The sequence below is a fragment of the Herpailurus yagouaroundi genome, unplaced genomic scaffold (assembly GCF_014898765.1).
Source record: "Herpailurus yagouaroundi ecotype Mexico unplaced genomic scaffold, PumYag 187, whole genome shotgun sequence".
In the NCBI taxonomy this organism is placed as follows: Eukaryota; Metazoa; Chordata; class Mammalia; order Carnivora; family Felidae; genus Herpailurus; species Herpailurus yagouaroundi.
In genome coordinates this window covers 2,488,679-2,504,930 of record NW_024412418.1, presented here as the reverse complement: position 1 = coordinate 2,504,930, position 16,252 = coordinate 2,488,679, and the positions used below count along the sequence as shown (strand labels likewise).

At 43.4% G+C, this 16,252-nt stretch overlaps 1 protein-coding gene across 1 annotated transcript; it reads left to right on the top strand.

Annotated features, from left to right (window-relative positions):
• Nucleotides 1–4,575: 4,575 nt before the first annotated feature.
• On the top strand, nt 4,576–13,819 carry FAM111B (FAM111 trypsin like peptidase B). The gene is made up of 3 exons (XM_040495062.1): nt 4,576–4,806; nt 5,998–6,164; nt 11,549–13,819. Exons 2-3 carry the CDS (start codon nt 6,084–6,086, stop codon nt 13,664–13,666), a joined length of 2,199 nt encoding a protein of 732 aa, XP_040350996.1. The 5' UTR covers nt 4,576–4,806; nt 5,998–6,083; the 3' UTR covers nt 13,667–13,819.
• The last annotated feature ends 2,433 nt before the right edge of the window (nt 13,820–16,252 follow it).

The window sequence follows — 16,252 nt, the reverse complement described above, 5'->3', positions numbered from 1 at the left end:
CAGTATTTTCTACACATGAGTATGTCAGTAATAGGATTTCTGAAGTCTCCCAAAACCACAAATATCTTTCTCTGATCCTCAGAGACTGACACCCTGGGACCCCACGTGTGAGGCTGATGACATTGTATTTCTTCCCTCTTAGACGTGATGAACCTGAGGCTCAAAGAAAGAAGCTAACTTCTTCAAGGTCATTCAGCTAATAAGAAGTGGATGACTAATAATGGGGAGTTTCGGACTGTGATTAACAGTCAAAAGCACAAGATCAAGTAGGGCTTAGCCCAATATTGACTTTATGGTGATGTAAGCCTGGACAGAGGCGACAGAACGTATCCCTCTTCAGCGGTGCTGCGATGACCTCAGGGGTGTGGGGGAAGCTTCTAGGCTCACCCACAGCAAGAGGTGCTAAGTCACAGAGGAGCCAGTGCATATCTGTGCTCAACTTTTTCCCTGGCTAGCTATGCTAGCTCTTCAGGGATGTATGACTGGTTCCCACTGATTATAAATCATATAATAACCTCTATACCCTGTGTAGATTTCTCAGGATGTTCTCCATACATCGCACTGAAACCGGCACACTCGCAAGATTTGTTCATCATTAGTTCAGGACACAGTTTGGGTAAGAAGTTCAATTCAGGGTCAACTCTCAGATGTCCTTGGCTCCTGTATAGGGAGTAGGTCAGCTAATGTGAGGACAGGCTATTCAATCACGCTGTGTAATCTTTCTTTCTTCAGGGGCAAATCTGGGCAGAGATTACATCTTCCAGCTCCCATCCCAGAACACTTTGTTCAAGCACCTTAACACAGAAGATGCTGAGAGAGACAACAACAGAATTTTTCTTGGAACTATAACTGAATCTTCCTGGAGGTACCTGTGTATGGGGCATCCACATTTCCTACTGTGGAGTAGGGGCTGAAAAATCAGAGAGAAGAGGAAGAGACTGCTGTTAACGGGGCCAGAGGGAAGAGTTAGGTGCCCCTGGCCCTGACAATTGCAAGAATGGAGGAGACAAATGGGGCATGAACGAAGAGTCTCCCATCTTCCCTGTTCTCCCACCTCAGCCCCAGGGTTTCTGGAACCTCTACCTCCCACCCTTCTGCTCTGTTGCTTTCCTCCCACAGTCACCAGCACTGAGGACTCCTTCTTGTTCTTCTAGAAGCTAGATTCTGATGCAAGGAGGCAAAACTAACCAAGCAAATTAATCCTGTCTATTATACATCGAGATATAGTATATGAAAAAATAAAGCAGAATAAGGGGACATAAAAAAACAGAGGGGGAGAAGGTCATATTCTATAGGAAGTAGTCAGAGAAGGACACCCTGAAAACCTGGTGGTGTTCTGAAGAAAGAAGACAGCCAGGCACATAATCAGGGTAGAAGTTTCCAGACTGAGGAAGCACTTCAGGATGTGACCGAGATGGTCCTTTGGGGTGAATGAAGAATCTATTTGAACCTCCATTTATATTTTTACCTAAAACATAAAAATCACATGTGCCTAACATTTAATGTTAATTATTAAAATGTATTAGGGGGCTGGGTGGCCCAGTGGGTTAAGCATCTGACTCTTGATCTTGGCTCAGGTCATGATCTCACAGTTCATGAGATTTATCCCGGAGTCTGGCTCTGCATTGACAGTGACGATCCTGCTTGGGATTCTCTCTCTCCCTTTTTTCCCCTCACCCCCTCTCTTGCTCTCTCTCTTGCTCTCAAATAAATAAATTTATAAAATTAAATAAAATATATAAGGTAAATAAAAATAGATGGGGCGAATACTCAATTTTTAAAAATTACAGGAACGGGAAAATAAAAGTTCAAAGATTACTACAGCTTAAGGCAATGATCTGGAACACCAGGGTAGATTTTCTCCCTCATATTATTTGGAACAAAACAGGTATCAACATGCTGTGTATATCTCTTTTTCTTGTAATTTACAGCACAGTTCCTATTACTCTGTATTTTCAATAGCAACTAGACCCATGGCATGCAGATGGGTCCCTAATAAATGAATAGATGAACGAATGGATAGAAAGATGAATGAGGGTGGAGCGGTGATTCACTGGACCTTCCTGCATTGAAATGCCACAAAGGCAGCCTGGGCACAATAAAGGACCTCAGCTTTGGCGTCTGACACGAGTTAAAATCATTCAAGGACTACTCTTGGATGATTTATTTACCTCGTTTTCTAACCTGTGAAATTGAAAATGAATTAAATAGAAAGATGAAATGAGACAATCCTCCAGACAATTTCGAAAACACAGCGCCCGATGTTCAGTGGAGGCTTCCCACCTGTTTTCTCCACTCTGCTCTCCTGACCCCCACTCCCACTCAGCCCACTCCCCATTATCAGCACCCGGAAATACTTATTTGCTAAGGCAATGAGGCACCATGCTGGCTTTGCCCCCTCGATGACTGTTACAAAAACTCCAAGGACCCAAGAGTGATGGACAGACAAATGCACGGAGAGACAGGTTAAGTGGGCCTTAGTTAACTGAGAGCAAGGTAAATTGGAAAAAAGGGGTTAAGCCAGCCTGAGTTAGAGCAACTTTGGACGTACACGTGTACCTTCAGGGAGCACGTGACGCGGCATAGGCCACTCCCACCTGTCTGTTCGGTCCCACAAATGCACCCCTTAAAGGAGTGGGAAGATCTTGGGCGCCAGAAAACGGAAGAGTGGGCAAGCCAACATCGCGCTGCCTTTGGCCATAATGAGCATCAATCCTCACTCGCTTTTCCCGCCTCCTTTTCCCTCCCTTTTCCATCAGGCACGTCCTCTGGCGCCATCTGCAGGCCGCGAGCGGAACTCCGTCCGCGGTGGAAGATCCTTTGCCCGCAGCGAGTATCCGCTGTTCTAGAAGACTGGGCTCTGTTCCTAGTGGCTCTGTTCACCTTCCTGGGCGATCCTGCCTGGGGACTGTCCGTACTGACCCCATTCCCAAGAGCTGCGTGTAAGAAAGCCCTGGAGCGCAGAGGGAGGGACAGAGGTACTGGTAAGGGCGGTGGGGAGCGCAACTGGAGGGGAGCGGGGCTGGAAAGGGCTGGAGTGTGCTGGGGTCGTGGAGACTTATTGGAACAACAGTGGAGAAGCAATGGGTAGTGGTTTAGGACACCTTGCCTGCCTGTTTGGGTCGTAATCCTAGCCTTGCCGATAGCTGTTTGTCTTCAGGCCAATTGCTTGCTGTCTCTCTGTGGCCACAATTTCTTTTGAAATGGTGATAACGGCAGCTGCTTCCTGTGGTTGTTAGAGGATAAAACTAGTTAACGTTTGTAAATGCTCAGAGTACTTTTTGGTCAATGAAATTAACAATTGGACTTAAAGATGGCCACCAGCAGCACTGACAGTACCTTTTGAGAAATGCAAATTACCGGGCCACACTCCAGCCTTACCGAGTCAGGATCTCTAACAGAGGGAGCTCAGAAATGTATTTCGACAAGCTCACCAGAGGATCCTGATGCATCATCAACTTTGCGCAGCAGTGGTCTGGGTGTCCGCGGGTTTTAAAGCTACCCAAGTGATGTTTGGACACGAATGGACGGTGAATCACAAATGGCCAGATCCGTTTAAGTTACAAATTGGTAATCAAGACCCCCGTGAGGGGAGTGAACTTCCCTGTCTCCCTGCAAGAAGCTGTGAGGCTCTAAGGTTAAAACTACTCGCGGACACCGCTGCCCCCAACTAGTCCCGTGGTCTTGCGCAAACTATCCCGTGAAATGGGTGCAAAACTCGCACCTAACTCAAGAGGTGACTGCGAAGATCAAATGAGACCCAAATAAGTCTACTACCAAACACCACCCCACTGGGAATAGAGGCTGAACTAAAGTGTACATCCATCTCCAGGCGCAGAGCGGGAAATGCCTACAGGCCCCTGGGACCCCGCCCGGCGGATTTCCCTCTAAGAGGGATGAAATCGGGCTCTTCGGAACCGCGAGTCACAGGGGAGGGGACTGGGGGAGAGGGTTCGATCTCTGGGCTTCTTGGTTTGGTCTGAGTGTGTGCATTAGTCTCTCGGCGAGGTTGGCTCATTTGCTGGGGGCGCCAAGTCCCGCTAGACCGGAAGCAGGAGTGCCGCTGCCCGCTTTGGGCCCTTTCGTCCGCTGGAAGCCGGTGCGGCGCCCGCCCGGACGCCCGCGGGTGTTGGCGGGGCCTCTACCCGATCCCGGCCACCTCTGCAGCGGCCGCCGCGTCGCGCCCGGGATGCTCCTCTTGCCGTCGCCGCCGCCGCCCACCTGGCAGGAAGGCCGTTTGTCCCGCTGCTCCCGACGCTGGGCGCGCAGCTCCAGCCCCGCGAGAGCACCAACCTCCGGCTCCTCCCACTCCCGCGCTGGCTCCAGGCACTACCCCCCCGACGGCCGCGGCGCCGAGGCTCTAGGGAGGGAGGGCGGGAGGAGACTGTGCAGTGGGTCCCGGAACAAGATGCTGACCGTCGGCCAGGGTGGGGAGTACGTGCCTGGGAGGGACTGAGCCGCATCACCAGCTCCGGGATGGCGCGCACGCGGGCACATTCGGAGAATCCCGCCTTGGGACTCGCCAGCCCTCTGGACTGGGTCAAAGCCCAGCCATTCCCGCCCGCCCCGCTGGGTGGCCGGACTCGGCCAATCGGTTCCCGAAGTGAATGAGTTACTGGCCAATGAATGAGCACAGGCAGCCTCCGCCCCCTAGCCTCCTGGTGGCTGGGCGCCGAGCGCAGGAGGGCGGACTTGCACTTCCCAGAGGGAAGAGGTCCGGAAGAGAGGCCCCTGAGCCCAGTGCTTTGTAGCTCTTGCGAATCCCAGACAGCGGTACCCGCACCGTTGGACAGATTCTTCGCATCCGTGAGTAGCGCTCTGGTCCTGAGTCGGACGTGGAGCCCTTAGGGGGTGGTTGTCAAGGGCACTAGGCAGAAGGACCTTGATCCGGAGCCAAAGAGGTTTCGAGGGTGGGGGGATAGGCAGCCTCCCATTGTGGGAACCCACTTTCCGTCCCCCAGCTTCAGAGGTCAAGAGTTTTACTCCTGGAAAGACACATTGAGATCAGCTAGGAAGCTGCTTCCGCCCCCGCGGGGGGTGCGGCGGGGGGGGGGGGGGGGCGGTGTTAAAGCGCAGATTCTGTAACTGCAGTCCAGAGGTACTGAATCCTGATCTTTGAGGGTGCGATGTGGTATCTTCCTTTTTAACAAGACCAGAGGGGGTAATTCACAGGAACAATAAAAGTTTGGTTTACACCAGATTCCTTAATTTACAAACGAGGAAACCGAGATCCCCAGGAGGGGTGTAGGGAGAGGGTTTGACGTTTTGGGGTGGTTCTTTCCTGGCCTTATCTGGTTTCTTCCATTGCTGCTCTGATCAGTTCTCACCCGAATGCCTGAGGGGAACCCTCTTCCTGTATCCAGAGTTCTGTCTGTGTGGGTCTTTCCCTTCTGTGTCCTGTGAACGTGAACACGTGCCAACTTCCTCTCTCTCTCTCTCCCTCATATCAGGGATTACACCTGGCTCTGCCTTTTGCACTGTCCCCTGCACCCTGGCCTGAGATCTCTCAAGCAGTCAGCCGCAGTAATCCTAGGGTGTACTGTATTTGTCAATGTCCTCAGTTACAGGAGGTCAGAATTATTCCATCTTTTCCCTTTAGGTGATTCTTCCCCTGGCTTCCGAAAGCTTCATCAGCACGTATGCACTGACTGATATTTATTTGGCTGAAATGTCAAGGGGTACCCACTGCAGATCTCGGATTCTCTGGGTAGCTGTCGCTCTCTTCTCTCTAGTACTCTGCCCCACAAACTCCAGCCACATAGGCCTCCCATGACCCTGAGTTTGTCTTCTCAACTCAAGGGGAACTGCCAGGCTCCATTGTGTGTCCCTTCCCTGAGAGATGGTCTGGGAACACCCCCCAGGTGGAAAGCTAGACGGCCATAAGGATTACCTCATTTGGTTTCTCTCTCTGAAGGATGGGAAATCACTGTTCTGCACTGCCTGGTGCCCAGTGTTTGAAAGTTGTTTCACATACTGTATTCTTTGTTTTTTTTTTAGTCATTGTAAGTGGGAAGGTAAATCCAGTCCTTGTTTCTGTAACTTGGCCGGAAGCAGAAGTGAGTCATATTTTCTGTGAACGCGTCATGAATTCCATGAAGCCTGAAGAGAACCAGTCATCCAGTGCTACAGAAAATGGCCAGAGTACCAGACCTGAAGTTTCAAAGGTGTGTCCACTTTTTAACAACTCTTTGCTAGAGCAGCACACCTAACCATAGCATGCTATCAGGATTCTGGAAGGGGATACGCTCATAGAGGATGGCAGTTATAAACCCTTCTTCCATGTTGTGAAAAATATATTTGGGGAGACACATATATAAGTGTTTGTGTAAAGCCAAATAATAGTGTATGAATCAACAATGCAAAGTGTGCCGTTTTAGACAACAGGATCACTGACCAACAGTGTAGACACTTGATATCAGAAGGACAGACAGGCAAAAAACAAGAAATACAGTTCATGCTTACTGAGAAATTAGTGTGTACCTGGAATTATTTTTGTCACTTCCTATGGATTATCTCATTTGACATTTAATAAAACAATACGTGGTGTTATCATCCCTATTTAACTTTTTTAAGATTTATTTACTTTTGAGAGAGAGAGAGAGAATGCGTGGGGGAAGTGCAGAGAGAGAGGAAGATAGAGGATCCAAAGTGGGCTCCATGCTGGCAGCAGCGAGCCCAATGAAGGGCTCAAACCCACAAACCCTTGAGATCATGACCTGAGCCAAAGTAAGATTCAGCCGACTGAGCCACCCAGGCACCCCTCTCATCCCTATTTTAAAAATGAAGAAACTGAAACCCAACTTTCTTAAAGTTGCAAAAATAATGAACGCTAGGGCAAGGATTTGAATCCGGGTGTTCAGACTTCACAGCCAGTTTTTGACCAACACAAAATATGCAAATCGTTAATACCAAATCAAGATATAAACAAGTGCTTTTGGAGTGCGGAGAGAAGAATGCTTAATTCACACTCAAGAAATTAAGGCAGGATCATATGAGACTTGCTCTTAGTGAATAGAATTTCACCAGGTAAGTGTATCCCGCGTGAGGGAAGAGTGTGAGTAAAGTCATATACACATAAAAACATATTTGGGAGCAGCATAGTTAGATTTGATCGTATGTAAGAATTTGAGAATGTCGGCTAATAGAGCTGGAGAGGTATTTTGGTAGAAGATTATAGTAGGCTTTATTTCCATTAGAACTTTTATTTTGTCAAAAAGAATCCTCTACTTGTGAAATAATAAAATGGTTTCATTGGATTAAAATTAAGTAAAATTTAAAATTAATTTCCTCTGTTCACTAGCCACATTTCAAGGGCCCAGTAGCCATATGTGGGTAATGGCTGCCGTACTAGACAAGCAGATATAGAACATTTTCATCATTGCAGAAAGTTCCATTGGACAGTGCTGTTCTAGATTAGGGACCCCTGTGGCCTTGCTGTTCCAGGTGTGGTCCACACACAGCAGCAACAGCATTGCTATCTCCTGAGACCTCTCTGTGATCTGCATTTTCACAAGACCCCCCCCCCCGGGTGATTCTTAGGCACGTTAAAATTTGAGAAATACTGATCTGAGATACCCTGAAGATTCGGTACGGTGAAATCTATCATTGTTAATAGCATTATTTGCTAATATTTACTTCGCTTGTACAGTATCGTTTCAAAAGAGGAAATGTTTAGCCCTGGGAGAAAATAAAACGGATTCATTGGTTCATCTGTCTGACAAGTGCAGAGTTCAGCAAAGCTTTAATGCAGCAGTACACCTGGCTTCAAGGGACTCCTTTGTTTCCAATCTCTGGGCTCTGCTCTTTGTTGTTGGCCTCTGTCTGGCCTTCTGCATAGTGACGACAGAACTCCAGTAAGTTCAGAGTGCATACCTGCATTGGCTACCATTCAGATAATGAGTCCATCCTGGTACCCTGAGAAGACTTCCTTTTGCATCTAACCCTCCCACGCTACATAGCTCAGCCATTCCTGCACAAAACCGTGTGATTGAGGAGGCACTTCCGGCAAGCGAGGCCTGTCCCTGAGCTGGTGCAAATTCACTTTTGTACACACGTATGGCTGCGACAAAACGGGAGAGAGGTGCAGTGGCTTTCTGGAAAAGAGCTGTGGTATCTTCCTCTTCTTTGAACCCCATGCTTAAGTATTTGGGTTTCATTCTGTAAGTGAAGGAGAAGTTATATACAGGCTTTATCCTTGTATCTTTAAGGAGGAGATTTAATTTAAACTCTAAGCTAAATATTCACATTAAAGGGCTACACTGTTCACTATGGTAGCCACTAGCCGCATGTGGCTATCTAAATTTACATTCAACTTATCTAAAGTTAAATAATGAAGAAAGTGAAGAATTCCGACCCTTGCTCACACTAAGCATACTTCCCCTGAGGCTGCCGTATCCGGAAGGATAGATGTTGGAGATCTCCATCACTGCAGAACGTTCCACTGAACAGCACTAGTCTAAGGCATCCACTTCTACAACAAAACTACAATGTAAAGTTTCCAAACTATTTGGAGGGAAAGTGAAAGGCGGAGGGGGAAAAAATCTAAAAGAAGACAAGAGAGAAGGAGAATATAAGTAAATCTGGGAAAAGCTGGAAAAGGAGAAAATAACTAAAAAGATAACAAATGAATAAAAAAAGATTGGTTATCTTACTGGTTGTGTGAAAGACTTTAACTTTTATCACTACTTTCAACCTATTTATTATATATGCAGTAAAATTGAATCTTTTCCACATATAGTTCTCTGGCCTATGACAGTTACCTGTGGTCTTGTAATCATGACCAGAATCAAGATGCAATAGAGTTCCATCAGCTTAAATAATTCCCTTGTGTGTGTCAAGGGGGACACTCACCTTGACCCCCTGGTGATCAACAATGTGTTCTCCAAGCGTTGCCTTTTCCAGAATGTCATGTAAATAGAGAGGGGCCAAGATGGCAGAGCAGCATGGAAGCTTTTTGCTTCTCTAGTTCTTGAATGCAGCTAGATCAACACCAAACCATCTTACACACCTAGAAAACTGATCTGAGGATTAACACAACAATCTGCACAACTTGAACTGCAGAACTCAGCAGGTATGCAGCGCGGAGAGGTGAACTGTGGGAGAGAGAAGCCACGGAGGGTAGGAAGCTGTTTTGCAGAGAGAGGATGGAGAGAAAGAATGGAAACACCCATAAGGGACTTAACAAGAAAGGGAGAAAGAAGAAAAAGGATAGGGTTTAAATACCATTAAGACTCTATAAACAGAGGAGTGCAGAGCTGAAAGAATCATGTAAATAGAATCATATGCTGAATCAAACCTTTTGGGTCTGGCTTCTTTCACATATAACGTGGCACTTGAGATTCATCCAGGTGGTTAGATGTGTCAGTAGCTTTTTCTTCTTATTGCTGGGTAGTATTCCACAGTACGAATATATGAGAGTTTATCCATTCACCCATTGAAGGATGTTTGGGTTTTTTCCCCAGTTTTGGCTTTTTTTTATATATATATTTATTTTGAGAGAGAGAACAAGAGAGAGGGAGAGAGAAAATCCCAAATAGGCTGCACACTTTCAGCACAGAGCCAGACATTGGGCTCGAACTCACTAGCAGTGAGATCATGACCCAAGCCGAAACCAAGAGCCAGAGACGATCAACCAGCTGAGCCACCCATTTGTGTCTTGTATAAGTAAAGCTGCCTTGAGGATTTGTATACAAGTTTTTGTATGAATATCATTTTCATTGCTTTTGAGTTCTTGCCTATAGGTAGAATCGCCAAGTTATAGGGTAAGTCTATGTTTAGCTTTATAGGAAATTGCCAAAATATTTTCAAAATGGCTCTATCATTTTGTATCCTCACCACCAATGTATGAGTCCCAGCTGCTTCACATTCTTGCCAACATACAGTTTTGAAAGTTTTCCTGATTTTACTCATTCGAATAAGTGTGTAATAGAGAAATATGTAATGGTCTCACCTTGTAGTATAAATACATTTCACTAATGACTAATGATATTGCATATCTTTTCATGTTCTATATAGCATTTATGTATCTTCTTCAGTGAGGTGTCTGTTAAAATCTTTGGCCTGTTTTTATATTGGTCTTTCTGGTTTTTTGTTGTTGAGTTTTGGGAGTGTTTTATATATTTTGGAAATGAGCCCTTTGTCAGATTACTTTTCTTTTAATCTTTGTGGATAATTTATCTCAGTTTGTGGCTTATCTTTTTATTTGCTGAATACTATCTTTTGGTGGGGGGCAGTTACTGACTTTAAAGAAGTGCATTTTAACATTTTTTTCTTTTTTGGATTATGCTTTTGGTTGTATCATCAGAGAACTCTTTCCAAACCTAAGATCACAAAAATTTTCTTGTGAGTTTTCATCAAGAACCCTTACAGTTTTAGGTTTGTCTGTGACCCATTTTGCACTAATTTTGTGTGTATGGTGAAGTATGTGGATCATAAAATAGTAATAGGAAACAGTGGTTAATTACTTAGTTCATTTGTTTGTTCATTTTGTATATGGCATCTGGCACAGTTTGTTGAAACATCTACCCTTTCTCCACTGAATTGCCTTTATACCTTTGTTAAAAATTGAGCAAAACTTGATTGGATCTGTCTTCCAGATTCACTGTTCTTTTTTTTTTCTAATGTTTATTTTTTTTAATTTTTTGATGTTTGTTTATTTTTGAGAGAGACAGAGACAGAACATGAGTGGGGGAGGGGTAGAGAGAGAGGGAGACAGAATCCAAAGCAGGCTCCAGGCTCTGAGCTGTCAGCACAGAGCCTGACTCAGGGCTCGAACTCACAGATCTAAGTACAGCTCTACTAGTAAGTAAGTAATGCAAATTTACAAAAGCAGTCAAATTAAATGGCATTTCATCTATCAGTTGGAAGACATTTAAAATAACAGTACTGAAATCTCTGAAGGAGCCAACCATACGGTTGGTCTCTGGGCATCAAGGGGAAAAGGAGCAGCATGAGTTGACACAATTTTTCTGGAAAGCAGCTGGGCAGCATATATGTTGTGAAGTACATTTATAACCTTAGTGTCTGTATTTCTACAGCTGGGAATCTGGCCTAAGGAAATATCCAGATGTTCAGCCAAAATGTTTTACGTATAGAAATGTTTGTCCTATAAAAATTTGAGACAGTCTAAGTATCCAGCTACAGAAGAATGAGTTAGAAATTATTGTACAGTGAACTATATCCTGTGGCCCCCAAAATTGTGTTCCAAAGGTTGTTTGATGGCATGTAATGTCATTAAATTTAAATGTTTAATGACATGTCATCCAATGGCAGATTGCTTGGCGAAGAATAAACTCATGCAGCTTAGCACAACTTCAGAAACCTAAGGTTTGTATCTGCACGTAAAGTAAAAGAAATGAATAAAACAAAATGTAGGATGGTTATCTCTGGTGATGGAATAATGATGGGTAATTTTTCTCCACTATTCATTATCCAGTATATTACTCAATTTTTATTCAGAATATATACTAGTTTTATAATTAGACAAACATGAAATATTATTATTAAAGGAGATTCTCATTATGTTTTTTAATCTTTCCTTTTTTCTAAGGATATGGCCATCAAGCAGACCTGCCCTAGAAGACTTGCTATTCATCTTCTACCTGACATAAACGAGTGTGGCGGGACCAGTAAGCTTAAAAGTGAAGTCAAGCATGAAGCATCTGTGGAAATCCAGAACCCAGACTGGGACACCCATAAAAAATGTTATTTTACTTTTACTTTGAATGAAAACTCGAGGAAATCTGACCGTAGTATGTTTAAAGCATATGGTAAACCCCATGAGAGTATCTACTCAGCTCTGAGAGCTAATGACAATTTCAGTGAAAGGATGGAGAATCATTTGAATAAGCACATTCTGGTTTTTGAAGAAAAAACAATAGAAGGATATATAAATTTAGGAATGCCTCTCAAGTGCCTACCTATAGGGTCCCACTTCAAAATAAAATTTAGTCAAAGAAAGGGTAACCAGGAAGGTGATCAGATCTTGCGCCAGTGTGAAAATCCATACGTGGAATGCGTTCTTTTTCACATTGTTGCTGTTGGGAAGAGGATAAAGAAGATTCTTAAGATCAAGGAACTTCATGAAAGAGGAACTACACTTTGTATCTATGCCCTAAAGGGTGAGACTATCGAAGAAGCTCTAAGCAAGGATGGCCGATTTCGGTCTGACCTGGATGAATTTAAATGGAAAATAATAGAAGATCATAAGATAATTCATGGAAAGCATTCCCTGGTGGATGATGTGTCTGGAAAAACCTTAGAAATGGACATTTTTAAGAAAAACCTTGCCAGGAAAGGTACCCATAAGAAAATTAAACAGGAGAATGAAAATACCACTGAAGAAATCTGTCCCTGGGATCTGATACAGTCTGAGATCAGGGAACACGAACCAGAGGAAGATGAGGAGACTGAAGATGTAGAATACAACAGAGAAAAAATTCTCCCAGCTCGGAATCTAGGGCATGATATTGAAAGTAAAAAACAACGGACAATTTCCAGAATTAGTAAGTATTACAATAATAGTTTCAACAGAAAATACAGGAGAAACAACTCACAGGTTAGGCAAAGGCCCCATCCAGGTATGGAACATGTTAATCAATATATCCAAAGGATGGCAATTAACCTCTGGCTGAAGAATTTCCAAAGGTTGAACAAAGTGATAATGGATCAGTATCCGAATTTTAAGGAAGAGACTCTCTGGATGAGAAAGTATTTTCAGGATGAACAGAAGAAAACCAAACTGCTACCATTTCAACAATTCAACATTTATAAAAAGTACTTTGGAAAAGTGACTGAAAATTCTACTTCAGTTGCAATCTGTGAAGATCTTATTCATCTTAGTAAGTCAGTTGGGTTCATGAAATGGGACAATAATGGAAACACAGGCAACGCTACTTGCTTTGTCTTCAATCATGGTTATATTTTCACCTGTCGACATGTAATACATCTTATGGTGGGAGAAGGCACAGATCCAAGTTTGTGGCCAGATATAATAAGCAAATGTGCAAAGGTAACTTTTGCTTATAAAAAGTTCTGTCCTATGGATGTTGATTGGTTTTCCATTGAGCCGTGGTTTGAAGTGTCTGATGGAACTCTAGATTACGCCATTTTAAAGTTAAGAAAAAACGTAAATGGATTTCCTCCAGGCCTGTTTGGACAGATTCCCTCTCAACCATCTAGTGGTTTGATTTATTTAATTGGTCACCCAGAAGGCCAGGTCAAGAAAATAGATGGCTGTGCTGTGATTCCTCCAAATCAGCGGTTAGAGAGGTACCCAGAGCATCATCAAGATGGGGTGGTAGGTCCCCATGCTGCCACTTATAATGCTTTTTCTATGTTTACCCAACGAAGTTTCCTATCAGAGGTTTGGAGCACAGATACACTTAGCTATGATACTTGTTTTTCCAGCGGGTCCTCTGGCTCCCCAGTGTTTAATGCATCTGGCAAGTTGGTTGCTATGCATACCATTGGGTATTTTTATAAACATGGAGATAAAGTATATGCCCTTATTGAATTTGGCTATTCTATGGAGTCAATTCTTTGTGATGTTAAACAGAAAAATGAGAGTTTATATAAATTATTAAACGAAGAGAAAAACGAGAACCATGATGAAGACCAAAATAACAAGTCGTTTCAAGATCATCAGATTGAACCCATGGAACATTAGGAAAAAGATGTTTTCAAGAAAATATGCTAATAATTTAGAGTATTCAGGGCTGTTTCCATAAACTATAATGAATAGTCTTTTTTTAATTAGAAAATGATGTGGATGTTCAAAAAAAATATAAGAGTTCAAATAAATTCTGATTTTTTTTGGTCATTGGCTGTTTTCTTATTTGAAACAATCTCAAACCTCACTTAAAATACTTAGCTCTGTTCTATACATACAACAAATTTGGTATTTGCCATTCTAAGTACATCGGATGATACATCTATCCCATCTTCCTAACTGGTGAGGTGACCCCTGTTCTCTGAATAACAAACTGATGGGGAAATGCACTTTTAGAGTGAACAAAATAAGATGTTCCTCTAAAACTCAAAATTCTTTGGTTGTTGGGGCCCCTGGGTGGCTCAGTTGTTAAGCTTCTGACTCTTGATTTCAGCTCAGGTCATGATCTCATGGTTCATGGGATCAAGCCATGCATCGAGCTCTGCACTGACAGTGGAAAGCCTGCCTGGGATTCTCTCTCTCTCTCTCTCTCTCTCTCTCTCTCTCTCTCTCTCTCCCTCCCCCTCTCAAAGTAAATAAATAAACATTTTTAAAAAATTATTTGGTTATCTTAATTTTTCCCTTTTGTGCCCCCTGTAACATCAGCCCTTATTGCAAATGACAAAAGAAAAGTCCAACTTTTCTGTTCTTTCCACTAGTTCTGCCCTTCTGTGAAAGATAGAAGCATGACTTAGTCCCTATCCCCACCCTCTTATATCCAGAGTCTAGAAAGCTAAAGGCGTGTCTCTGTCTAGTTTGCAACTAAGAATCGGTATAAATCAGATGCCTCAAAATAGATTCACTTGCCTGTTATTTGGAAGATAGAAATAAGGTGGAGACCATCTTTCTTCTGCTCCTGGAAAATGCTTAAACACTGAGAATAAATTGAGGGTTGATAGGGGTGGGGGGGGGAGGGGAAAGTGGGTGATGGGCATTGAGGAGGGCACCTGTTGGGATGAGCACTGGGTGTTGTATGGAAACCAATTTGACAATAAATTTCATATTAAAAAATAAAATAGTAAACTTTGGTAAAATTTTTAAAAAATAATTGGATGCCTAAGAATAAATAAAACAAAAAAAAAGGAAAAGAAAAATGAGTGTCTAGAGTCACATCTAGTCTTTAGCTTCATGTGGATGGAGAGGTGATTGCAAGCAGTAGCAGCCAAAATCTGCATTGCAGGGCCTAGTCATCTGCTTTGATAATGTCAAGAGGCATTTGTAACAGCTTCCTCATCCAGCTTCCTGATTCCTGGTTTGCAGCTGAACAGGTGTGGTTTTTTTTTTTTTTTCATTTTAAAAATGTCTAAATTGACCCAATATATGTATGTATGTATGTATGTATGTATGTTTATTATTTTTTAAATATATATAAATATAAATATTGTCAAGTTGGCTAACACACAGCGTATGCAGTGTGCTCTTGGCTTTGGGAGTAGATTCCCATAACTCATCGCTTACATACAACACCCAGTGCTCATCCCAACAAGTGCCCTCCTCAATGCCCATCACCCATTTTCCCCTTCCCCCCACCTCCCCCATCAACCCTCTGTTCTCTGTATTTAAGAGTCTCTTGTGGTTTGCCTCTGAGAGGGTGTGTTCTTGAACTCAATTGCAATATTGGCCCTTTGAATCCCTCCCATTGCTTCTATCATCCTAAAGATGTTCTGGCACTTAATCCCCTCCACTGAATCTCTTTTACCTGCATGGAATACCCTCCTTACCAACTAGCAGTTGATCGGATTGATCAAATATGTGATCATCTCTCAGTTGTGCAAAAGCCATAAATCTCACCCAGAGAAATTGTTGGTTCAGAAACTCTAGACATGTATGTCTATTAGGAACAACTGCTAAATTCCAAAAATAAAGTAGCAGCGTGAATGAGGGGAACTTATTTCTTTCTCATGTAATATCTAAATGTACAGCCCTCTGTGGTTGTGGGAGTTCAGGGTGTCATGGTATTAGGTTTTCTCAGTCAGGTCCAGGGTGGTTACTAAACTTCTAGCCCATGCACCTACACCACAGGCAGGGCCAAGAGAAAAATGTGCAAAAGAGGTGTACACCTCTTCTTAACACCATCTAAGGGGTGCCTGAGTGGCTCAGTTGGTTGAATGTCTGACTCTTGGTTTTGGCTCAAGTCATGATCTCAGGGTCATGGGATCAGGCCCCAAGTCAGGCACCACACTCAGCATGGAACCTGCTTGGGATTCTCTCTCACCTTCTCTCTCTCCGCCCCTCCCCTGTTCACATGGCTTCTCTTTCAATTTTTCTCTCTCTCTCTCCCTTTCTCCCTCTCTCAAAATAAATAAATAAACATTTAAAAAAGAACCTCATCTAGAAACTGCATATATCACAGTTGCTGGTACCCACTGTCTACAACTTGGTCACATAGCTCACTTAACTGAAAATCAGGCTGTGAATGTAGTGTTTATTTTGGATGACCAGATGCCCAGCCTAAACTCTATTACTTTGGAAAAAAGGGAAAATGATATTGGATGAACTAGTCATTTCAACCACAGTCCCACTCATATAGCCTCTATAGTGTCC